The sequence below is a fragment of the Pyrus communis genome, chromosome 9 (genome assembly GCF_963583255.1).
Source record: "Pyrus communis chromosome 9, drPyrComm1.1, whole genome shotgun sequence".
Lineage (NCBI taxonomy): Eukaryota > Viridiplantae > Streptophyta > Magnoliopsida > Rosales > Rosaceae > Pyrus > Pyrus communis.
This window is the reverse complement of record NC_084811.1, coordinates 616,509-642,373: the sequence shown is the minus strand read 5'-3', so window position 1 is coordinate 642,373 and position 25,865 is coordinate 616,509. Positions and strand designations below refer to the sequence as shown.

At 39.7% G+C, this 25,865-nt stretch overlaps 4 protein-coding genes across 5 annotated transcripts; 3 read left to right on the top strand and 1 right to left on the bottom strand.

The window, feature by feature from the left end:
• The first annotated feature begins 12,153 nt into the window (after positions 1 to 12,153).
• Positions 12,154 to 16,755, top strand: LOC137745991 (receptor-like protein kinase FERONIA). The gene is made up of 2 exons (XM_068486034.1): positions 12,154 to 12,418; positions 15,099 to 16,755. Exon 2 carries the CDS (start codon positions 15,237 to 15,239, stop codon positions 16,407 to 16,409), a length of 1,173 nt encoding a protein of 390 aa, XP_068342135.1. The 5' UTR covers positions 12,154 to 12,418; positions 15,099 to 15,236; the 3' UTR covers positions 16,410 to 16,755.
• An 812-nt stretch (positions 16,756 to 17,567) lies between these two features.
• Positions 17,568 to 19,270, top strand: LOC137745029 (receptor-like protein kinase FERONIA). Its single transcript, XM_068484882.1, has one exon. The coding sequence runs from the start codon at positions 18,110 to 18,112 to the stop codon at positions 19,244 to 19,246; it is 1,137 nt and encodes a 378-aa protein (XP_068340983.1). The 5' UTR covers positions 17,568 to 18,109; the 3' UTR covers positions 19,247 to 19,270.
• A 487-nt stretch (positions 19,271 to 19,757) lies between these two features.
• Positions 19,758 to 23,669, bottom strand: LOC137745028 (putative disease resistance protein At1g50180). Of its 2 annotated transcripts, XM_068484881.1 has the most exons (3): positions 22,333 to 23,669; positions 20,087 to 21,871; positions 19,758 to 19,816 (listed from the first exon to the last, which is right to left on the bottom strand). In XM_068484881.1, the coding sequence occupies exons 1-2, from the start codon at positions 23,363 to 23,365 to the stop codon at positions 20,097 to 20,099; spliced, it is 2,808 nt and encodes a 935-aa protein (XP_068340982.1). In that variant the 5' UTR covers positions 23,366 to 23,669; the 3' UTR covers positions 19,758 to 19,816; positions 20,087 to 20,096. The 2 variants fall into 2 exon arrangements, with proteins under 2 accessions (XP_068340982.1, XP_068340981.1); XM_068484880.1 differs by lacking the exon at positions 19,758 to 19,816 and having other exon boundaries at positions 19,840 to 21,871; positions 22,333 to 23,668.
• Positions 23,670 to 24,218: 549 nt separating this feature from the next.
• Positions 24,219 to 25,839, top strand: LOC137746323 (receptor-like protein kinase FERONIA). Its single transcript, XM_068486409.1, has one exon. The coding sequence runs from the start codon at positions 24,463 to 24,465 to the stop codon at positions 25,690 to 25,692; it is 1,230 nt and encodes a 409-aa protein (XP_068342510.1). The 5' UTR covers positions 24,219 to 24,462; the 3' UTR covers positions 25,693 to 25,839.
• The last annotated feature ends 26 nt before the right edge of the window (positions 25,840 to 25,865 follow it).

Below are 25,865 nucleotides of genomic sequence, written 5' to 3'. Positions count from 1 at the left end.
TACGATCACGTGAAGACTGGGCGAATAATCGCGGGTCACCTACGAGTCGGAACCACCTAAAGTGGTATGTACGACAGGACTGTGCACCTACCTTGAATCCAAGGTGAGCGTAAGGTGCGGGAGGTGAACATCACGTGAAGGACTGTGCCATGGCCACGGGCGGGAGCACTAACACCGGGGTCCAGGTTTATGAGCTATACTATATCTCAACACAATCGTACTCACTACCATCACTAACATCAACATGTACTCACCTGAAGCTTACCTGGGTGTCCTGCGTCCACCTTTGCACTTGAAAGCATTCCCAATAATTATATGCAAGTATAATACATATGAATATACCATGATGCAATCTAACACTCAACCATGTTGTAGCATTTTCAATTATAAACTATACAGTGTGAAATGTACAATCAATAACGCTCTATTCCCGAACTACTTATTTTCAGGGATAATTATCCATAATAACCCAATTAACACTAATTAACTAACTAATTCACAAAACTAAAACTTGTCTTTATCAATTTCCTTCGCATTACTCAATTTCCCAAATAAGGCTTTTGTCTCAAATATTTTATGGCTGCATCTAACGTCTCGTTAGACTGCCTACGTACCCTAGACAGGGATCAAGTCATTCGTAGTTCATATAGGTACTTCAAGCATTCACAATAATTATACGAAGGTAATATACCTAATCAATTTAAAAGTGTCGATAGAACTCTCAACAGTATGTACGATAAAAAGGAAAAGATCCACTCACCTGGAGTCCACGCTATGATTCTCTAGCGCATGCATTGAGGTGTCCTGAATGATTGGTCCCTGTGACCAATTATCAAATCACATCTCAGAACTCTTATCCGTAGAATATGTAATTCACATAAAACACAACCTCAACGACATTCTAAAATAGTTTGAGACCCATTGACCACAAGTCAACCGTCGATCAAAGATCGATGGTAGGGTTTACAACCCTGTATAACTTGACCCGGAAGATCCGCATATCAGATTTCCAATCCGCAACTTCCAACAATCCACAATATGTTTCTAAAATAACATATTAAAATTTCATTACGATCCAATGGTCAGATCTCCGCCAATTGCCTAAAACAAGTGGCCGTAAACATTTATTTTACTAACTTACAAATCCAATTCGGGAAGATCCGTAAGTCGGATTCCCGATCCATAAATTCCTATGATCTTTAAATATTACGTATTATAATGTATCCAAGTTTGGTGACGATCCAACGGTCAGATCATCGATTCACATTTTTATCAAGTAACGTATCGTAACGAATTTAGGTTCCAACTATCAACCTACGTCATTCAAATGACAAAACTGAATTCAAGACATTTGACATAGCCTAAAAATAGCATTGACGGCCCACTGGCCACGAGCCGCCGCGGGTGGTGGTCGGCCACCCCAACTCGCCGGAAAATTCAACTATTTCCAAAAATTCTCAAACTTCACAGAAATGAAGATCTCAGTGAGTGGAGCAACTTTCATACCTGCCACGAAGTCCAAAAGTGAACAGAAGATGGTCAATTTTTCCCACAAAGCCGGCGGGTGCCTAAAACTTTCCGACGTCGATTCGTCGTCTACGGTGGTCCAACGGGGTCAAGGTTGGTTGGGTTTTGCTCCTGGGATGATGGGCTACAAAGCCCAAGTGGTGGCATCGGCCATCGCTTTGCCGATTTGCCGGAAAATCGAAAAGGGTGGCCGGAGCACCATTGATTTTCGTCAACTTTCGTGGCCTCAAACCGCTCCATACCATGGTTAATCAAGGTGTTTCTTGGGTGAGTTTTGTAGAGGGGAATGAGAGCTTCAAGATGGTGATGGTGGCATCCAAAAAATCCACCGGAGTTGCCCGGAATCGGCCTTGGAAGATGGACCCGCGGTGGGTGCGGGTGGACGGAAACCACCTCCTTTTCTTCTTTTTTTTTTTTTTTTTTCTCTTTCTTTCCACCCTCCATTTCTGATTTTGGGCTTCCCCCCACAAAGTGGGGATTTAATTTAAATAAACACTAAACCTTGAATAACCAATTTCGAACGTCCGTAACTATACTGTTATAATCCGGACTCGCAAACAGTTTTCGCCTATACGTTCGTACCAATGAGTACTACGAGGATATGCTAAAAGAATAAGTCACACATCCCTCAAGTCGATGGTCAACGGAAGTCAAAGTCCTTGCCTCTAGGGCAATTTCGTAAATTCATGCTTTTAAAATAAAATAAAAACGTAAAATCTGGAACTGGTTGTCACATCTATTACCTACCATATTTACAAACTTTGCCATTTAAATTGTCAACCTATTCTATAATTAAGGCTTAAATATATTCCGTTAATAAACTATTCAAACTAAGGTAAATTATACTAATTTATACTTGCTGACAAACAAATTAAGTCTATAGTAATTTAAGTCAATCACCTTAAGAAGTCAATGATAGAAAAATCAATATGTTAAAAAAATTAAATAATAACCCGTAATATATATATATATATATATATATCACAAAAGAAATGGTATATCAACTCCTTTTTATCTATGGAAATATCGGTATGGAAATGCCAGTACATACATTCACATAGGTACAAAAGTATCGGTACGAAAGTATTGTGTAACGAACAGTCTCCAATTATTACGGTTTTTATAATTTTAATGTGTGAATTTACGAAAATGCCCTTCGAGACAAAAATGTTGACTTTTGTTAACCGCCTTGTCATGTCACATAAGATCTGTTTTCTTAGCATGTCCTTGTAGTACTCGTCGGTACAGACGCATGGGCGTAAGCGGGATGTAATTCGAAACTATAACAAAGATTTTACGGGACTGGAAACAAAAAGGGTATTTTGATAATTTTACAATTGGAGATATTTCTCCATCATCTTCTCCCACGTAACCTGGAGTCATACAGCTTCACCTTCGGGTGATGGACCATGGTTTTCTCACTAGCGTAACCCAGTGTCGTACAGCTTTACCTTCGGGTGATGGATAGGTACTGCCTTCATGTGACTATGATACCCCTAGATAGTACAGTATTGATGAGATTTACGGATTTTCCTTCGGTGGTGATATTCATTTCTGAGCACGGTTTTATACGTACTGATTTTATGAACATTTGCATGACATGTAGAGTTTTCGGAAAAACCTATATGTAGTTTATATGAGTTTTCAAAACAGGGGTGAGTATGTTCAGAAGTAAAATGATTTTCCTATTATTAGTATTATTATAAACTTTGGTCCACTCATATTTTCTGTTTTGCGCATCCTAAGGAGTTAGAGTCGAGGCACACAATCCGGCGTCGGGGCACTTCCGCTTAGGCATCTTCAAGCCTCCTCTATGTAGGTCCCATTCCATGGTTCGTACCTTTTTTGTAATAATTCTCTCACATTATTCTGGATTAGTGGTATGCTCTGAACACAGTTATGGATTGTTATATTTCTGTCTAATTACATATTTTCTTTATAGGCATGTTTAAAATGGCTTTGTCACCCTCGAGTGTCGACCAGCACGTGCTCATCCTGGTATTTGGGAATATCAGGATCGGGGCGTGTCATATTGATACGTTAGCATCGGTACGAAAGTATCGGGCGGAAATGTCAGTACATACGTACATATAGGTACAGAAGTATTGATACATTAGCATCAAAAAGAAAATATCGGTAGATTAGATATATGAGAAGGTAAAAATAAATCATCTACACTAGAAAAAAATGGTAAAATTAAATTATGCAATATTACATGTATAAGAAGAAGAAATATAAAATGATAAGTTATAAATAAATTAAATACGAGTCATTACAATTCACTCAAGGATAATATAGAAAGAAAAAAATTGCATAAAAGAAATTAAATCTGACATTAAATATAAATGCTGACTTGGACATAAGTCAAATGACTATAATTAAATTTTTATCTTAGTTAAGGTTTTAGTCTAAAGATAATATTTTCCAAGGATTGATATCTAGTTTCCGCTTTAATTTATTTAAGTAGGTTTCCTTTTCGTCAAGGAATTAGGTTTACTTATTTGATTTGGTTTACTTATTCAATTGGGTTTGTATTTTGTACTCTACTTAGATTGCAAGATTATGGTACTCTACTTAGACCATTAGACAAGGGTGCTCTACCGAGACCATCAGACCATAGTGCTCTACTTAGACCATCAAACAACAGTGTTTGACCGAGACCATCAAGATCCTCCAGAGTGCTAGGCATGCAGAGCGCTCTGCCTAGCACCATGTGGTATATCACTTGCCAAAAGGCCTCCTCCATCTAATGGTGATCTAGTCCTCAGTCAAACAGTCGTCTCGCAATGATGATATAGTAAAAATGGGACCCGGTCATTACAGAACCCGCGTTAACAACATTACGAATACAACCGCAAGTATGTTAGTAACAATTAACTAATTCATCTTTTAAATTTATCAAAAACCCTTCATATTCAACTAAACGTAAGTCAATCCATTAATGATGGGGTTTAGTACTACTTGCACTGTCCATCTCGTGTTTCTTCTTCTATGCATGGAAGAAACTAGCATCATGGGATAAAATTACTTGTGGTGAGCTTCCACGAAACTTCGTTTTGGATCTCTCGATCATGATTTGGTGACATGTTTCATTAGCGTTGAGCAAAATTTGTACAAAGATCATAAATAAATAATTCACTCGACACAATTTCATCATTGTTCATTTTTCGAAGCAGATTTTTATTAATTTGAGTTCAATCCATTATAGACTATGTGTTTATTAATTACAAGCCTTCACTTAAAGAACAGAATACCCTTTGATTCTAACATGAAAAATATGAATTTCGGGGGTTGGTGTTTTTATTTGATTTTGTGGCTGCATTTAATCGAAAGGCCTAAATTGCCTACGTACCCTCGTTGAGGGATCAAGCCGCTCGTAGTTCTTTAAATAATATTTGAAAATTATTTTAGGGAATGAATAATCCACTAAAAATATATGGAAAAGAATTTGGTCCTTGGTTTAATCGAACGATTCGGACAAAGTTTAGAATGAATTTAGTTTATAAACCAAAGATTTGTTTCAATTTCACGGTTGTATCTAAAATTTGATATCAGACTGCCTACGTATCCTAAACGGAATCAAACCGGCGTAGTTCGTAGTATATTTGTTGGGATTTGGTGCCTTGTGCAGTTTCAGCTCATGCGGGCGAGGTTTTGAGTCATTGAAGCTGAACCATTTGAGACCTGTCGCGGCTTCGTGCCATTTGATATTCGATATGGTTTCGTGGCATTTGAAGCAACTTTGTGCCATATAAAATTTGACGCGTCTTCATGCCATTGGTTTTTGATATGGCTTCAAGCCTCGAAATAGTTTGCATCCATAGCATCGGAAGTGATTTACGTCCTCCATGAAATTGATGTCTTTGCCATAGGCCCAATTTTTATTCACGGAGTTCAAAATTTATAAAGTTCACGTGAATAAAAAATTGTTGTTTTTTTCTTTCTTCAATCTCACATGGAGCAACATTCCCTATAAAATTAGGAACTTTGTTGCGTGAGCAGCATCCATTGGAAATCTAGGAACTTTGTTTGGAGAATTCTTTCTTACTCTTGTAGAATTTGTAATCACTTGGTCAAAATAGCAGGAACAAAAGTTCCTAAGGTTGCCATGTGAGTGAGTTTCCCAATGAAGTTGTCAGCAAGTTTTGTTCTCTCTTTTGTTTGTGAATTAAGCTTTCCAAGTTCAAATAGGACTTTGCTTCCCCTGCTTCTTTATCGTTAGCAACCTATCTTCTTCTTAACTCCAAGACGACGGCTACAACCGGGTTGGTTTTTATTTTTTCCTTTGCTAGAAGCATCCTTCTTTTTGGTGCGACTTCTTTCTCCGACTCTGTTCATACAAATCCATCGCTCGCTGTGACCTTGTCCGGGATCATTGCTTCTTGTAACTTGCTCTCTCATTAGGCGGGAGTTGTTGTTTCATGCATTGAACCACTCCGAGAGATTGCCGGAAGAACCGAGTTATTTGTTGGTGTAATTATTTAGAGGACCTTTGGAGAGCGTCTGAACAGCAGAAACGGGTTGGTTGTTGTCTTCCTTCACTGCAACTTTATTCCTCCATATTTGATGCTTGTCGCAACGAACATTGAACAACTACCGTGAATGAGGCAAGGTTTTTACGTCTCGCCATTGTGACTTCCTTTTTTAGCTCAGTGGCTCTGATTATGCGATGCATGACTTCTGGAATGGAGAGGGACTGCTTGCATCCTAAACCATTCCTGTAAAGATCACCTTTTGACATCTCCGTGTCTGCATAGAGACATGCAGTGCCGAGAAAATACTTGACGAGTAGATCCGACTATCCTGTACATATCACTTTCCAGCACCTCCGTGTCTATGTAGAGACATGTTGTGCTGAGAAAATTCATGGCGAGTACATTTTGACCGTCCCCGTAAAAATCACCTTCTGGCACCTCCGTGTCTACATAGAGACATGTTGTGCCAAGAAAGTGCTTGACGAGTAGGTCCTGGGATTTCTTGAAGCATTATTCTTTGTCTTCTAACTCATAACTTTCTGCTGGGATTTCTTGACCACCCTTCTATACCAATTGGTTGCATTTCTCATAAAAAAGGCAGATTGTTGCGGGATTTGGAGATGAATCATGAGACCTTGGTGTAACAACCCGTTCCGAGATTTACGGAATAAAAAGGGTATTTTCGTATTTTTACTTTGGTTGGGTTTCTTTTGTTTAAAATAATGGTTTTTGAGTCTTAATTGATGAGCCCAAGGGGCCCACCCCCTATTTTGTCTCTTGGTTCCCTTTCCCTTTTCTTTTATTTTTCTGAAAAGTCTCTCTCTCTCTATTCTCTCTTATCCCTCACTCTCCCTTATCTCTTCCTCTTGAGCTCACCTCTCTCTCGAGCTCTTTCCCAATCGACACCCATACATACAAACGCACACACATACGCACCCATACACACTTACATGGATGCACCAAGTCACCATCTCAGTGGAGGAAGGAACGAATACCAACCTTCGAAACTGTAAGCTCGAAAAACAACTTGTAATAAACCGTTCCGGGATTTACTGAAGAAAATAGATATTTTTGTATTTTCTCTAAATTTAAGGGATACTTTCCATTTTAAAATTGTTTTTGAGCCTTAATTGGTGAGCCGAAGGGCCCGTTCTTGTTCCCCGGTTTTTTCCCTTTTCTTTTTTTTCTGAAAAGTCTTCTCTTCTCTCTTCTCTCTTTCTTCCTCCGTGCTCTCTCTTTCCCCTCTCCTCTCGGTGCTCCTTCCTCCGACAAGAACACACACACACACACAACCATGCCCACACCTATAACTCTTTTCTAACCCCGTGGTTGTGTTTTGGACGTCAAACCACGAAGAAATCACCTCGGAGACATTTCCCAGTTTTCCGGCGAGCACCGCCCCTTTCGAGGCGATTTCCGGCCAAACCACGGCGATTTGGCCCGCGTGCGAGGTATCAATCTCTTCGTCTCGCTGAGTACTACAACTTTCCTTTTTGTTTCACCTAATTTCATTGATTATTGAAGAAGTTATACTCATTTGAATCTTACCCAGTTTCCGGCGGATACCCGTGGCTTCCAGGCTGTTTTAAGGCCAACTCCGACCACGATGACGGGAACCAAGGGTATATTTCGATTCCTTACCTTCGGGGCTTCAATTTGGTATATCGAATGACATGTTTTGGTTGAGTTTTGAGCTCCAACGGAGCTTGGGAAATCTCCGGCCGAAATCCGGCCTTCTCCCTCCTTGGAATCCGGCGAACTCCAAACCCAAGGCCTTTGGGCCTTTCCTGCCAAGCCCAAAACCTGGGCAGCCCAACCCAAGCCTTTTATTATTTTTATTTTGTTGTTTTGTTAATTTTAAGGCCTTTGGGCCGTTTCATTTAGGGCTTTTGGCCCGTTAACCCTAAACCCATTAGACCCAAACCCTTAGGCCTAAACCCGGATCCAACCCAAGCCCAAACCCATTACCCTTTTAATTAGGCCTTTGGGCCGTGAGGTTCAAGCCCAAACCCATTTTCTGTTTGTACCCAAACCCAACCCATTTAAAACCCTAGCCCAAAACCCTAACCCAAAACCCAAAGCCCAAAACCCTAACCCAAAACCCATTGACCCGTGACCCGTAACCCGTGACCCTGACCCGTTGACTTTACCGGTCAACGTTGACTTTGACCGTTGACTTTTTGGGTTTTCGTGCGGGACCCCTCCTAGGCTAATTTCGACGTTCTGAACCCGTTTCCAATGTCCGTTTTTCCAAATTCAATCGTTTGAGTAGAGTTTGACTAAGTGTACCCTTTATGTGCTTAGGGGCGTTTAATTGTGGCGTTTTCGTCTTCGCTAGTGGCGTGGCGTTTCCGTCTTCGCTAGTGGCGTGGCTTTCCGACGGCGAAGTACTGTGAGTGGACCCTTTCTAAAAATGCATGTTTTTATAGTATAAATGCATACATGAAAAGCATGATTTGATAATTATGTTTTATGAACGTTTTACGAGATAACATGCTTACTGAGGCTAGTTTGAATTATTACTATTTTTCCTATAACCCATGTTCTTATAGAATATTTGATGGATGACGATATGATATTTAGAACATGTTTAGAACACTTCTTTATAGTATAGATGATGGATGACTTTATACTATGAAGTTGATTTTCAATATATGTATGTTCACTGGTTTTGTACTTACCTAGTGGTCCTTTCCGCTACGGGACGTAGGGATAGATCCGGTCCGTCCCGGGCGACGGTTTGGTGTTGGCATAGGGCCTGGAGTGTGTTTTCCTCTGACTGTTTGCTCAGAGGCGGGGAGCCGACAAGGGGCCTGAAGTGCATTTTCCTCTAACTGTGTGCTCAGAGACGGGGAGCCGGCATGGGGCCTGAAGTGTTATATTGGACATTCACTAGTGATTATTATTGTTTATGAGAATGATGATTTGAGACATTGCACGACATGCTAGGTTTCGGAAAACCTATGTTTATCATTATATTTGTGTTTTCATAAAACCTGGGGGTTAGTATGTTGATAACTGTTTTATTATATATATATCAACTTGGTCCACTCATGTTTGTTTTGCGCCCCCTTCAGGACTTAGAATCGAGGCATACAATCCCGACGTCCAGGCACTTCCGCATCGGCATCTTCTAGTCCTCTCGGTGTAGGACCCACTCCTTTGTTTCATTCAATTTTATATTATTTTCTTTTAGTATTCTAGATTAGAGGTGTGCTCTGAATACGGTCCGTATTTGTATATTAATTATTCTTTTATATTTATAAACCTTATTTATCCCTTGTTTTCAGCATTTGCACTCAATAAATGGCTTTCGTCACCCTCGGGTGTCGGCCAGCACGTGCCTATCCTGATATTCGGGGAATATCGGGGTCGGGGCGTGTCACAACTCCTTTCTCCGGCGAACCCTCAACCTTGGTAAGCTTTGGGACTCTCTCGAATCTTCCTTAGATCGATCAAACTCTGGTTAGGACTCATTTCAGGTGCTTTGGTGAAGGTTTGTAGTGAGGAACAACTCGGAGGATGTTTTCCCAGTTTTACCGGTAAGTTCGACGGCTTTCGAGCCAATTTCCAGCCAAATCACGGCGAGTTAGTCTGTATGCAAGGTATCAATCTCTTCCTCTCGTCGAGTACTACAACTTTCCTTTTTGTTTCACCCAATTTCGTTGAGTATTGAAGAAGTTATATTCATTTGAATCTTACTCAATTTCCAGTGACCTCCGAGGATTTCGAGGCATTTTCCGGCCAAAACACAACTAGTTAGATGTCGTGCAAGGTACCATTTTCTTCGTCTCTTCGAGAACTATGATTTTCGCTTTTGAATCACTCGATTGTTGAGTATTGAGAAAGTTACGAGGGTTTAAAGTTTGTTCAGTTTTCCGATCGAATTCCGACCTTCTTTGGGTCCGGCGACCAATCAAACATAGGCCTTTTGGGCCTTTCCTGCTGAGCCCAACCCAAACCCATTTCTCCCTTTTTGTTTTGTTTTAATTTTAATTGTTTTGGATTAAAGGCCTTTGGGCTATTTCCCTTTAGGGCCTTAGGCCGTGCATTTTAAAACCCAAACCCATCAGAACCCAAACCCAAGTCCAAACCCTTTGACCAACCCGGTCTAACCCAATACCCTTGATCTGGATCCGTTAACTTTGACCCAGTCAACGTTCAGCGTTGACTTTGATAGTTGACTTTTTGGGTTTTCATGCGGGACCCCTCCTAAACTAATTTCAACGTCCTGAACCCGTTTCCGATATCCGTTTTCCCAAATTCAATCGTTTGAGTAGAGTTTGATTAAATGTACCCTTTATGTGCGTAGGGGTAATTAATTGTGGCGTTTCCGTCTTCGCTAATTGCATGGCTCTTTGGCAGCTAAGTACTGTGAGTGGACCCCTTCTAAAAATGCATGTTTTAATAGTAGAAATGCATACATGAAAAACATGATTTAACAATTATGTTCTATGAAACGTTTTATGAGATAACATGCTTACTGAGACTATTTTGAATTATTACTATTTTTTCTATAACCCGTATTCTTGTAGAAATCCGATGGATGACGATATGATATTTAGAACATGTTTAGAACACCTCTTTTATAGTATAGATGATGGATGACTTTATATTATGAAGTTGTTTTTCAATATATGTATGTTCACTGGTTTTGTACTTACCTAGTGGTCCTTTCTGCTACGGGATGTAGGGATAGATTCTGGTTCGTCAAGGGTGACGGTTTGGTGTTGACAAATGGCCTGAAGTGTGTTTCCTCTGGCTATTTAACATAGGGACAGGGAACCGACATGGGGCCTGAAGTGTATTTTCCTCCGACTGTCTGCTCATAGACGGTGAGCCGGCATGGGGCCTGGGGGTTATCGAACATTCATTAGTGATTATTATATATACAAGTTATGATTTGAGATATTGCATGGCATGCTAGGTTTCAAAAAACCTATGTTTATCATGATATATATGTGTTTTCATAAAACCTGAGGGTTAGTAAGTTGATAATTATTGTATTATATATATATATATATATATATATATATCAACTTGGTCCACTCATGTTTGTTTTGCGCCCTCTTCAGGACTTAGAATCAAGGCAATCAATCCCGGCATCATGGCACTTCCGGATCGGCATCTTGAAGTCCTCTCGTCGTATGACCCACTCTTTTATTCATTCAATTTTATATTATTTCTTTTAATGTTCTAATTAGTTGTATGCTCTGAACACATTCCTTAAATGCTTACTCTTTATTCTTTTATATTTATAAGTCTTATCGATCCCTTGTTTTCAGCAATTGCATTCAATAAATGGCTTTAGTCACCCTTGGGTGTCGACCAGCACGTACCTATCCTGATATTCGGGAAATATCGGGGTCGGGCCGTGTCACTTGGAGAGTTCCATGAGTTTTGGTGGAGAATCCGAGAAACATGAGAGATTGGAAAAGAATTTGGGCTTGCTTCTTTAGAGTCACCACCTCCATTTTTGCTTCGGGGGAATGGGAGAGGTTGAAGAAGCAAATTGCTTCTTTTTTTTCCTGCAAAGCCGAGAGAAACCAAACAAAGAAAGTTTTGGAAGGATGGATTTATACCTTTAAATGCTTTGTTGCTTTCCTTTGCCGTGTATCCTCTTCTCTGTTTGCATTTGTCTCCTTGAATTTCCGCAGCACTTCACTTCTTTGATTTCTCTCCAACTCTCTCAAGATTTCTGCCGTCTGTTCTTCTCCGTTGTCTCTCAATTTCTGTAGCGTTTTTCTATCTGTCTTTTTTTCCCCCTTTCTTACTGCAACTTATGCCTATTTATAGACATCTTAGGAGGGCTCTAGAGTTTTTACATGGGGAAATGGAGGCCATGTATTCCACCACTTTCTCTTAACGTCTCTCACCAACTGTCCAGTCCTCCACGTCCTTTGTTGTCGAAAAAAAGGAGCCCCTGTTTTGCACGTTACCCCCTTCTGTAGCAAGAAATACATTTTTTTTTTTTTTTTTTTATTTATGGATTGATGTGCATGTGAAGCCCATGTTCACCTTTTGGGTTGGATTACATTTTTATTTTGTCTTGTAGTTTGATTCAATTTTTATGATCTATATATATATATATATATATATATATATATATACGTTTTTTTTTTTTTTTTTTTTTTTTTTTTTTTTTTTTTTTTTTGTAACATTTTATATTTCAGCTGTTGTTCTTCATTTCCTTCCCCTTTTGCTCTCTTAACTTCAAATCTTATACCTTTTCATTCGGCTATCATTTTCGACAAATTTTATATCAGAATCTAAGCCATCGTCGAATCCGACACGTTTGCCACCTCGAATTCCCCCAAAAACGGCCACACAAGGCATAACAAAGGCGAGAAAGGAAGCAAATCCGGCCGGAATGACCTCAATCCAAGAGAGAAGTTTAATCCTGGCTTTCTTTCTATGTAAGTGGTTCCCTTTCTTTTGAACTATTATGTGGTATATAATTTTATCTTTGGTTGTTCTTCTTGATGAACTTTGAACTGGTGAAACATGGAACAAATTTTTTTCTGAAAGTCAATTAGTCTATTCTTATACATGGAGTCGTTGGTTGTGTGCGCTTTTCTCATGAACATTTTTATTATCATCTTAAGGAATGAATCCGGATCTTCACCGGATCCTCTTTGTGAGGATTCAGAGATCTCTCATTCTTGTCCGTTCATCGTATATCTTGCGGTCAAAAATTATTTTAAATATTTTTATTTAAAATTAAACACAAGCAGTACTTGATAAAAAAATTGATCGTAAGATGTACACGATTCACGAATCCCTAAAATCCTTACTAAAAGGATCCGGAGATGATCATGTTGGTTAAAGAATAAAAGCAGTTGACATTGCCTATATATATAGGAGGCCTTTAAGGGAAGAAATTCTTAATTTTTTTTTCAAATGTGGATTAGTTGTGCGGTCCACACCACATTGAACCTTAACAATCTAAACTTTTAGATTTTTTAAGTTGCATCTCATCAATCATTCTTACAATAACCAAATCGAAAATACTTGAGATATTTATTTATTTATTTATTTATTATTATTATTATTTTTTTTAGAAAATATCGACGGTACAAAGGAATTTTATTGATACGAAAAAAGAAGTTACACCTAGTCAGGGGTAACATAAATCTTACCCCTCATAAACCAAGAAAACCAAAATACAAGAAAAGAGAGGGGATATAAACCTTATCCTTCTTGAAAAAGAAAATACAAGAAAAAGGGAACATAAACCTTACCCCTCTTGGAAAAGAAAATACAAGTAATAGAGGGGGACATAGAGTCAATCTCATCTAAAATAAAACTTAAAATGTTACTTGCAAAATAAGCGGCAAAACAAAAAGGATAACCCAAAAGGATTAGGTAAAAAATAAAATCATACATCAAGAAGTTGCATGCCAAACAAAAGAAGAAGAGAGAAGCTCTAAATTGGTTAACAACGACATTCCCTTCTCGAAATGTATGAGAGCAACGGAAACCCTTGTGCTGCAACTGGGAATTGACAAACACTTTGTTCTATAAGAAACAATGAAATTTCGTTGTGATAATTAAATTAGCAAATTGTTTCAGATTGAATTGAATTTTTGCAAGAATGATTTACGAATCAAGACTTATGAAATAGACGGTTTGAATGATTGTATTTTTTGATAAAAAATGGAGATCTCCTCTTAAAGGGTGTGTGTACATATATATATTATATATATATTATGGTGAGAGTTCTATGAAAGTGATAAATCTGTTGGTGTGGCCGGTGTTCGGGGGCATTTGTAACTGGTAATAGTTTTCTTCATTTTGTAATAATCCCAGATTAGTAAATGTTCTGCTAGTCTATCGTGGCTTATGAAACAAGTTTATTATAGAACTTCACAGTTTTGCTAAAACAATTGTTAGTAATTCAGAATGTTCAAATCATGGTTAGTAAATTCCTTCAATATCGGATGTTTTGATTCTATATTGTGAGTAAATTCTCATTGCATATCTATGCCTGGTTGTGTCTTCTTCTGCAGCTCTGACATACTCCCGAAAATGTAAATTTTCATTGCATATCTATGTCCAAATTAGAAGCCTATTAATGCAGCTCGTATTGGTGTATAAATGTATTTGCTGTGATGGTTTTATTATATGCAGGTTGTAGGATGTAATGTGAGCCGTTGGATCATATTCCATACGGCATCTAGATTAGATTGTGTTGAGTTATAGGTCATGATAAGTGTCAGCATCTTACATGATGACTTAAGAATGGATGGCTGTGATTAATTTGTAATGACGTGAGAGAGTGAGTTTGTTACTCCTCTAACGGTAATATATGCTCTCCGAGCTTCTTGCTTGGCGTGAGTGGAATTCAATGGACCTTGAAGCTTCCATAGCTCTCTAATTCCTTCTCTCTGTACATTTCTGCTTTTTACCATTCCATTGAAGAAACTCAATCCAGAAATCAAACACTATCAGCTCTGACATACTCCTGAAAATGTAAGGAGACATATTCTTGTTGTAGGACATTCATAGTAAATTCATATGCGCATGGATAGAACATCTGGACTTTCTTTTGAATACTTTGGCTTCCGCATGCACATTAGTACTTATGCTATGAACTATGAACATTCTGGTAGTGGAGTGTATGAGACCCATTAGGTGTGGCCCTTCGGGGAGTTCTGTGGTTAAATAAAGTTGTACTACTTTGGTTGCAGGTTGGTTTTTAATGAAATTTTAAGGGAAGTTTTGTCGAATTTTTGGTAGATTATAAGAAGGTACTTTATTAAATTGTATTTGCATGCACGTTATGGCTACGTTTTCGAGTGACGGTCAACATTCTTCAATTTTGGTGTCCACTTGGATATCGGGATTCAAGTGTGTCAAAAATATTGTCAACTGACCTAGGTCATATCTACACCTGACATCTACTTATTATGGTATAAAAAAATTTGGTCGCCCAAAATGGGTCCCTGAATGCATTTAGATAGTTGTGGGGTGTGACAACAAGCTCCACTTAAATTTAGATTAGATAATTTTTAATGATCTATCAAAGCTAAAAGTCTTCGTCTTTTGGAAGGGCTTTGAGTCTTGAGTCTTGACACTGCCATTTCTGATATGCAGCTGGTTAATAATTTGGGATCCTCTCTCTAAACTCTACTTAGCGGAGTGCGACCATAATATTTTGTTACGGCCACCGCTGCGTGTGGCGTCTCCCAGTCCACCAAGGCTTGCAGTGTAAATGCAGATTGTTGATGCGTGATGAGGCGTATTCCAGGGTCTGTCTCGCGTTTCTTCTTTCCTCGGAAGAAGTCATCACATGAAAATTATAAGAACACCGAGAAAGATTGGGCCTTTCCAGAAGAATTATGCCGTCGCTTTTCACTTGCCGAGATCACAACAGCGACTCAATGTTTTGATGCGAGCTTATTTATTGGTAGTGGTGTCTTTGGCTCAGTATACAAAGGGCGTATTAAGGTCAATGGGGATGAGGACAGGACAGACGTGGTTGCAATCAAGCGCATTTTCACAGATTCAGAACACCAAGTGCGTCAGTTCAGGGCAGAGGTGGAGTTACTGTGCCAGCTCCGCCACACCAACCTCATCTCCCTCATCGGATTCTGCCAAGAAAATGGAGAGTGCTTCATTGTTTACAATTACATGCCCAATGGTTCCCTTCGTGATTATCTTTATGAAACTTGCAATATTAAAAATAAAGATGCCTTTCCCTTGACTTGGAAGCAAAGGCTGAAAATTTGTATTGGGGTGGCGCGCGCAATACACTACCTTCACGCAGGGGTTAAGCATACGATCATCCACCGAAACGTGAAATGCTGGAACATTCTATTGGACCAAAACTTGGTCCCCAAGCTTTCAGGCTTCGTGTTGTCTAAGAGGGGTCCTCCTGTCTTGTCAAATGCATTAATCAGACTGAACTCGGAGCTGGCCGGTACAAAGGGCTATATTGATCCAGAGTATGTATGGTCTGGCCAACTCACCGAAAAATCTGATGTCTTCTCATTTGGAATGGTGTTATTCGAAGTTTTGTGTGCCAAATCTTGCACAAGAGATATACCTGAATGCGTGGAAAAGGGTGATACTTTCCCTGCTATGATTGATCCATTTCTGGTGGGAAAAGTAGCTCCAGGTTGTTTGAGAAAATTTATGAACATCGCCGAGAGATGTGTGCGTCTATCAGGAGCTGAACGGCCCACGATGGGTGAAGTGGAGGTAGAACTTGAGTGCGCACTGGAGTTGCAGGAGAGCACGGACGCCATTAAGCAGCTCAAGGAGTTGGGGACAACTGCAAGTAGTTCTCTTGCTCCTCCTCCTCCTGCTGCTGCACATGACATGGAAGACTATACCTACCAAGATATTTCATTTTCTGAGATCAATGAAAATTTACCACATATATATTTGCGGGAGTGGCCGTGAGATTCATATAGTACTGAGCTGGCAGCTTATGTCGATGATATTGCTAGCTTTGATCGTAACAGGGAAGCAATAACTTAGAACAAATATTGTGATATGCAATTATACTACTCTTGAAAGAAATAAACTTTGGTTATATCTATCCGAGGAACGCTACAGATTTTTTGATTTCATATGTTCCTCTATATGTAAATAAAAGGTTCTTTTCGCATGTCATACACGAGAAAACCAAATGTGCGTAGGGCTAATTGCTTGTATTGGAGTGAATTTGTTCTACTTTGAGGCCAGTTAGAGAAAAAATCATGTCGGAAGAATACCGGCTTCGTTGAAAGTTAAGAGTGAGAACAATGTAAAAAATACTTGTACTTAAACTCATAAATCTCATTATTCTTGGTTTCCAGTCTCAGCCAGGAAAATGTTTTAAGTGAAATTTGATCAAGGCTCTGTTGCCTTAATCATGAGATTCCGGTCCGTCTCGAGCGACGGTTTGGTGTTGGCATAGGGCCTGAAGTGTGTTTCCTTTGGCTATTTAGCACAGGGACAGGGAGTCGGCATGGGGCCTGGAGTGTATTTTCCTCTGACTGTCTGCTCAGAGACGGGGAGCCGGCATGGGGCCTGGGGGTTATCAGACATTCACTAGTGATTATTATATATACAAGTTATGATTTGAGACATTGCACGACATGCTAGGTTTCGAAAAACCTATTTTATCATGTTATATGTGTTTTCATAAAACCTGGGGGTTAGTACGTTGATAACTGTTTTCTTATATATTTATATCAACTTGGTCCACTCATGTTTGTTTTGCGCCCCCTTCAAGACCTTATAACGAGGATTACGATCTGAGCTACGAGGCATTCCCTTACCAATGATATTGTGCTCTCTCTGCTTCGGCATCTATTGTAATAGCACTTCTCTATCTTAAATTTTCGCTTTTACTCTGTAATAGACGTATGCTCTGAACATGTCATGTATTTTTCCTAATTTTAATGGTTAGTAGTTGAACTTTACTTTTGTGTTTTTAGTCCCTATTGCACGTTTTAACTTATTTATCAGCATTTGCTTAAATTAAATGACTTTCGTCACTCTTTGGGTGTTGGCCAGCACGTGACCATTCCAATGTCCCGATGACATCGGGATAGGGGCGTGTCACCTACGGTTTTGAATTTGGGCGAAATTTGATAGCATTGATCAATGAGGGAAGACATAAAAAATAAATTGTTGAATTGTTGAAATACATTACAAAGTAGTTTCTACAAAATAAATAATCAGGCATTAAAGTGATAAAATTAAAACACAAGACAATGCGTGATTAACTTATGACACTTAAGTCACCAACACCGGGTCTAAGTAGGTATACCTTATGTCGTATATAAGTTTGTGTGAATGTGGGCCGGGTTTCCAAACAGCGGCATTCAGTTATTTCAATTCAATTACGTAAGTGAATGTGGTCTTATCCGCGGAAAGTGGGGTCTGAGCACAGCTCACACTTGTTTGGATTTATCGAAAAAAATCGTATCGTAAAAAAATTCAGTTGGTCTTTGGAGGACTTTTGAGTCTTGACGGTGCCATTAATTTCAAAGAAAAAACCAGCCGCCAGCAGGTGGATCTGGTTAATAATTTTGGACCCTCTCTCTGGAATCTACGTAATGTAAGAGGATGAGGAGGATCACTTTGTGAGTCCATGTCTTTGATGCGTAGTGATGGGGCGTACTGCGCAGTCTGTCTCTCGTTTCTTCTCTCGTCGGAAGAAGAAACAAAATGATTGGGCGTTTCCAGAAGAATTATGCCGTCGTTTTACACTTGCTGAGATCAGTGCAGCAACTCAATGTTTCGACCAAACCTTATTTATTGGTAAGGGTGCCTTTGGCACAGTATACAAAGGGCGTATTAAGGTCGATGGGGATGAGGACAGGATAGACGTCGTTGCAATCAAGCGCTTTTCCGAAGATTCAATACAGGGAATGCCTGCGTTCAGGGCGGAGGTTCAGCTACTCTGCCAGCTGCGCCACCCCAACCTCATCCCTCTCATCGGATTCTGCGAAGCGAATGGAGAGCGTATCATTGTCTACGACTACATGCCCAACGGTAAACTCTCTGATTACCTCTTTAATCCTTCCAATATTAAAAATAAAGATCCCTTTCCCTTGACTTGGAAGCAAAGGCTGAAAATTTGTATTGGGGTGGCGCGCGCAATACACTACCTCCACGCAGGGGTTAAGCATGCGATCATAAACCGAAACGTGAGTTGCCACAGCATTCTATTGGACCATAACTTGGTGCCCAAGCTTTCCAGCTTCGGGTTGTCCAAGATGGGTCCTCCTGCCTTGTCAAATGCATTAATCAAAATGAACTCGAACCTCACCGGTACATTTGGCTATGTTGATCCAGAGTATTTAGATTCCGGCAACGTTACCGAAAAATCTGATGTCTACTCATTTGGAGTGGTGTTATTAGAAGTGTTGTGTGCCAAATCTATTCTAATATTGTCAAATGAACGCCCCGACAGCAGTGAGATCTTCCCGGATCTGATTGATCCATTTCTGAAGGGAAAAGTAGCTCCGGAATGTTTGAAAAAATTTATGAACATCACCGTGAGATGCCTGCGTCGGACAGGAGCTGAACGGCCCACGATGGGTGAAGTGCTGGTGGAACTTGAGTGCGCACTGGAGTTGCAGGAAAGCGCAGACGCCGTCAAGCAGCTCAAGGAGTTGGGGACAAGTGCAAGCACTTCTCTTGCTCCTCCTCTTCCTGCCCATGACATGGAGGCCTATACCTACGAAAATATATCATTTTCTGAGATCAATGAAACTTTCTGTATATTAGTGAGATTCATTTAGTACTGATGAGGCAGCTTCTGTTGATAGTATTGCTAGCATTGATCCTAACAGGGAAGCAATAACATAGAAGAAATATTGTGAAGGTAAAGAAAAAAATCATGTTGGAAGAATAAACTACCAGCTTCGTTGAAAGTTAGAGCGAGAACAATGTCAAAAATACTTGTGCTTAAACTCATAAATCTCACTATTCTTGGTTTCCAGTCTCAGCCATGAAAATGTTTTGAATGGATTTTGACAATGGTTACCATCAAGGCTCCGTTGCCATAATCAATTATACCAAGTATTTCAAAAATACATTAACAACCAAAGTCAACGGTCGAGACTCGAACTAAACAAATGCCCCTTCAGTACATCATTAGAGAATCACAATCATTGAGGCCCTCGTCGGAAGGTGAAGGTGGAGAACAAATCATGTCGGAAGATCAACTACCGCTTCGTTGAAAGTTAGAGTGAGAACAATGTAAAAAATACTTGCACTTGAAATCATAAATATCATTATTCTTGGTTACCATCAAGGCTCTGTTTCCTTAATCATAGCAGAAGCCGAAAACTGAAAAGGCTGCCTGCGAGCTGCAAAACATGTGAGTTTCATATTGAATATCCATTTGGATTGCCCCAAACTGTTTTATTTGGCTTGACGCTGACCGCTCGAAAGACCACGGAAACCTGAGTCGGTTTCCGTTATAAATTTATTGAAACTTCAACCGTACTATTACTCTTTGACAAAACTACACATTTTTAGTGCATAAGATAAGAGTAGCTATTAGTTCTCACTACAAGAACATTACAAAAGGTACGATGAAATAGCCAGTGAAGAAATAAACTTTCAACAATTCTTACCTAATCAACTTCAGTTACGGATTACAATGGACGGTACATGTTGCACTTTGTAAAAATCCTCTCCTTCACTTCCCATGTTGACCTTGAATAGGCATCCATATATCTCCAATTCCTGAAGTGTTTTCACAAACCTCAGAGAATCCGGAATCGTCTTCAGTTTGATGCAACTCGATATTTCCAAACGACAAAGACCAGGCATGGCTCCTTCTTCCATCGTCCAATCCTCTAAATTCGAAAACCCTCGGAGGAGTAGAGACTTGAGTTTTGGGAAACCTTGGTTAGAGCAGACCATTTTCTTCCCAGCGAACATTTGCCATCCGCTTAAAATTCTCAAGTTAGGCAGTCTTTCCAGTGTTGGCATTGGATCTTCCTCAAGTTTAGAGCCCCACAATGTTAACTTGGCAAGGTTTGGAGGGAACTGATGGTATTCTGGCAGCTTCTCTATCCGCCCTTCCACGTGCAATTTTTGTAGGCGGCGACAACTTAACATTAGTTGTCTAACATCAACAACCTCATCAGGGAACGAAAGTGTCTCACTTGTCAAGGACAGAGACTCGAAGCAGCTTAACGTTCTGCTTTGGGGACCGAAAATCTTCACCAAACTTTTGAAATGTTTTGGATCATTCAACACCAATTTTCTGAGATTTGTCAACTTGCGAAGATCTTCAACGTCGCATTTGTTTGCAGGAAAGTTTACTAGTGTCTGCAAGTTGATGAGATTTCCCAGTTGCAGCTTATCAACTGCATTGCCACACCACTTGGGAAGATATAAATGCCTTAGCCCTTCCATCTTCCAGATCACATTCGGAATTTGCACTGTCGGGTCCCAACTCAATTTACTTATGGTTTGCAAATTTAAAGTTTTCAAGTGGATCAAATTACCGATGGATGATGGCAATGCTTGTATATGTGTTTTCTTCAAGCTTAGAAACTGCAACTGAACCAAGTCCCCGATATCTGTAGGTAACTTTTCATACGGTCCCTTGACACCTTCAAGATCGAGAACTTTGAGCATTTTGAACTCAAAAATTGTTTTTGTAAGCTGCCAATTTACCAATCTACACTTGCTTGCATGGAAATATATAAGGGACCTGAGACTGAGGTTGGAATCATCTTTGTATTTAGACGGGATAAGATTATCGACTTGTGAAGGTAAGAAGACAGCAAGTCTGCGAGTTTTACCAATTGATGTTGTTTCAGAAAGTATGCGAGAAGAAGAAGAAGAATTCACCACCATATTTTCATCCGGATAGTGAATAATCTGGAGAAAGTTTTCCTGCTTTGCTTTCGACAAACACAAGTCACGCATAAGATCATGGAGGCGGCAAGTTTTAATTTTTCCGGTTGATCCGAGAGTTCCAACTTGAACCATGCACCTATTAATCAAGTAACCCAAGTAGCGTTCTGCAACATCCTCTATTGTTTCATCTCCCTCTGCGTCATGATGTGGCGATACAATGCCTTCTGCAATCCATAATTGAACCAGTTTTCTCCGCGGAATTTCAAAATCTTCCGGAAAATGACTCAAATAAAGGAAACAGGGTTTTAATTGAAATGGCAAATCATGATAGCTCAAAGCCAAAACCTCAGGTACCGTAGAGTGTTGCTCGTCCCCTTTGGCTCGCTTGAGATACGAAAGAATATCTCTGTGGACAATATCCCACTCGTGCACCGTTTCTTTAGTGGCCAAAAGTCCTCCAAGCACAACAATGGCCAAAGGCAAGCCAGCACACTTTTTGACCATTTCCCTCCCTAACTGCTCCTTATCCTTGCTCCTGATAAAATCTGCAATGTTAAAGAAGAAAACCATTTAGCGAAACTCTGAGTTGGGGATACCAATCCTATAAGAAAATGTGATGAAACTGAGTATGCACATAAAGGGATCAACAACTAACAGTCTAACAGACTAACAATATACTTAAGCTCCCATAATTCGAGTGAGACACCGTTGTTTTAAAATCCTTCACATCTAGAAGTGAAAGAATTTGAATTATAATCGGTGAAACTGAAGAAATGATTGCAAATTTGAAATGGTGATGACTTTTTATTCATTTATGGATCCTTGGTTGGGTAGATTTTAACGACAAACTTCAAATATATCTTGCAAGAATAGAGTTATTAATTTATTGGTTAGCGACGTATTAAGTTTCTAACTAGTTAGCGCTTGAGTACTATTTATATATTAAGGAAATGCATAATGATACAAAATCCGGATGCATGCTTAAGAAATTGGAATGGTAAACTACCTGGATCACCATTTCTTGGAAATGCCTTCTTCTGAAGCAACTCCCAACTCTCTTCTTCAGTTAAATTCCTCGGTTCATGAAGACCGCTTCGGTCTACAAAGGAAGCTAAATCTTTATTACGAGTTGTAAGCAATATTCTGCTGCACCCTTTTCCCGACGGTGGGAAGGCAGGACTTAGAATTTTCCAGGCCTCAATCGACCAAATGTCATCAAGAACCACCAAATATTTCTTCTCCATTTGAACTTGATAAAGCTTCTTTGCAAGCTCTTCGTCTCTCAATTTCAAAATATGATCCCTCTCCTCTTTCGACGGAGAGGTTAGTTTAATCAGAATGCCTTCCCAAACATCTCTTGGTTTGCATTGTTGAGATATATAAGCCCACGCAGAACCCTCAAAATAACGCCTAACACGATCATTGCGGTAAACTTCCTTGGCGAGAGTGGTCTTTCCCAGACCGCCCATCCCACAAATGGACACAACTCGACCGTGTTTTTCTTCATTCATGAGCTCCGCCACTAGTTCGTTTATGTTTCCTTGTAAACCAACGATATGGTCGTCAATAACATGGGAATAAGACCACCTCAATTGTCTTTGCATCTCAAACGCAATACTCGACGAGCCCTGATGATCTCTGACAACACTCAAGCCGTAAGTTTGCGTACTTCTAGTAAGGTCAGAGATTCTATCGTTGATGGCCTCAATCTCAGACCCAACTTGATTAAGGTTTGAAGCTTGGTCGAAAAAACAAGCGTACCTTTTTAGTGGATTGGAAATTGGTGTTGCAATTTTGATGGTAAAAGTCGCAATGACATCCTCGGCATCGTAAGCAACTTCTCTAATCTCGGAAACCCAATTTCGAATGCTATCATCTTCGTCTTGCCTCTTATCGGCATCTTTCAAGAAGCATTGCATCCGCCTTAGTTCGACGCGGATCTGCTCAACGTTTTGCTTGACCCCATGTAAGAAGGTGGCTTTCTCGATCAGCAGGTCCCCAAGTCTCTCAACAACAAATGATACCACAAACTCTGCCATGCTTTGTGCTTGCAAGCTACTTCCTGATCCTCAAAATTACAGCAGAAGAAAGGTTAATTTTACATACAAAAAAAGAAGAAGAAACTTTTTCTTTTTTTCTTTCTTTCTTATCTACTAAAAGAACATAACCAATCTAGCTATGTATTGTGATCTGTATAACCAACTCACAATTATTTTGATATTTACCACCGTCCAAATCTCATTCAGTATATATCCCGAGTTTATGTTTGTTTGTGTATGTCCCTCTCGTCACAAGAGGATAGCTTGAAAGTTGCTCTCCTCTTGTCGGGAAGGTGGTGAGTAGGTCAATCTGGCGTGTGCGTTACTGGAAATATCTTGATGTGAATGTGGGGCTATCATATCATTCATATAATATCCACACAACCCTTCAATTATTTTATAGGATGCCCTGTAATATTTTTTTTTTAAGATCCGAACTTATTATATTTCAATTCATCATTCAGTGATCATCCTTGCAAAAAAAAATTAAAAAAAAATCATTTGTAGTTAAGAAAATGGACGAAAAAGGTTATGTAAGTGAAAAAAATACTAAAATAACTATCATTTAATTTTACCATCATATACGCCTATAAAAAATCCGACGGTCATACAATTTTGAATTTGGATGAAATTTGGTAGTATTCATCTATGAAGGAAGACATAAAAGATAAATAGTTACATCGTTAAAATATATTACGAAGTGGTTTCTATAAAATAAATAATTAGGCATTGTAGTGATAAAAATAAAACACAAGATAATACGTGATTAACTTATGACACCGAGTCACATACAGCGGATCTAAGTAGGTATACCATATGTCGTATATACGTTTGTGTGAATGTGGGCCACAGTGGCTTTCAATTATTTCAATTCAATTACGTAAGTGAATGCGGTCTTATCCGCGGAAAGTGGGGTATGATTACAGCTCACAATTGTTGAATTTATCGGAAGAATCATATGGTAAACGGATTTTGGAGGACTTTTGAGTCCTGACGCAGCTGGACCCGGTTAATAATTTTGGACCCTCTCTCGAATCTACATGATTTAAGAGGATGAGGATGATCGCTTTGTGAGTCCATGTCTTAGATACATAGTGATGGAACGTACTGTGCAGTCTGTCTCTCGTTTCTTCTCTCTTCGGAAGAAGAAACGAAAAGAGAAGAAGAAACAAAATGATTGGGCGTTTCCAGAAGAATTATGCCGTCGTTTTACACTTGCGGAGATCAGCGCAGCAACTCAATGTTTCGACCAAACCTTATGTATTGGTAAGGGTGGCTTTGGCACAGTATTCAAAGGGCGTATTAAGGTCGACGGGGATGAGGGCAGGATAGACGTCGTTGCAATCAAGTGCCTTTCCAAATATTCAAGACAAGGAGTGAGTCAGTTCAGGACGGAGGTACAGCTACTATGCCAGCTCCGCCATCCCAACCTCATCTCTCTCATCGGATTCTGCCAAGAAAATGGAGAGTGTATCATTGTCTACGACTACGTGCCCAACGGTACCCTCTCTGATTACCTCTTTCATCCTGCCAATATTAAAAATAAAGATCCCTTTCCCTTGACTTGGAAGCAAAGGCTGAAAATTTGTATAGGGGTGGCGCGCGCAATACACTACCTCCACGCAGGGGTTAAGCATGCTGTCATCCATCGAGACGTGAAATGCTCCCTCGTTCTGTTGGACCAAAACTTGGTGCCCAAGCTTTCCGGCTTCGGGTTGTCCAAGATGGGTCCTCCTGTCTTGTCAAATGTATTAATCAAATTAAACTCGCGGGTGTGTGGGACAATAGGCTATCTTGCTCCAGAGTATGCAATATTCGGGGAACTTACCGAAAAATCTGATGTCTTCTCATTTGGAATGGTGTTACTTGAAGTGTTGTGTGCCAAATCTGTTTCAAGAGAGATATTTGAATGTGGGGTAAGGGGTGAGACTTTCCCTGCTATGATTGATCCATTTCTGATGGGAAAAGTAGCTCCAGATTGTTTGAAAAAATTTATGAACATCACCGTGAGATGCCAGCGTCGGACAGGAGCTGAACGGCCCACGATGGGTGAAGTGCAGGTGGAACTTGAGTGCGCACTGGAGTTGCAGGAAAGCGCAGACGCCGTCAAGCAGCTCAAGGAGTTGGGGACAAGTGCAAGCACTTCTCTTGCTCCTCTTCCTGCCCATGACATGGAGGACTATACCTACGAAAATATATCGTTTTCTGAGATCAATGAAACTTTCTATAATATGTATGAGCATCCGCGAGATCCTTTTAGTAATGATGAGGCAGCTTCTGTTGATAGCATTGCTAGCCTTGATTCTAACAGGGAAGCAATAACATAGAAGAAATATTGTGATATGCAATAACTCTACTCTTGAAAGAAATAAACTTTGGTTTATCTATCCGAGGAACGCTACAGATTTTTTCGTTTCATTCCTCTATATTTCAAAAAAACTTGTAGTTAAACTCATAAATCTAACCATTCTTGGTTTCCAGTCTCAGCCTTGAAAATGTT

Bases quoted from the DNA above. Each gene is read 5' to 3' on its own strand.
- LOC137745991 (XM_068486034.1), top strand. From the start codon at position 15,237: ATGAGGCGTATTCCAGGGTCTGTCTCGCGTTTCTTCTTTCCTCGGAAG.
- LOC137745029 (XM_068484882.1), top strand. From the start codon at position 18,110: ATGGGGCGTACTGCGCAGTCTGTCTCTCGTTTCTTCTCTCGTCGGAAG.
- LOC137745028 (XM_068484881.1), bottom strand. From the start codon at position 23,365: ATGGCAGAGTTTGTGGTATCATTTGTTGTTGAGAGACTTGGGGACCTG. The intron at 21,872-22,332 runs GTAGTTTACCAT...TTAACATTGCAG, and splicing joins TCCAAGAAATGGTGATCCAG to ATTTTATCAGGAGCAAGGAT.
- LOC137746323 (XM_068486409.1), top strand. From the start codon at position 24,463: ATGGAACGTACTGTGCAGTCTGTCTCTCGTTTCTTCTCTCTTCGGAAG.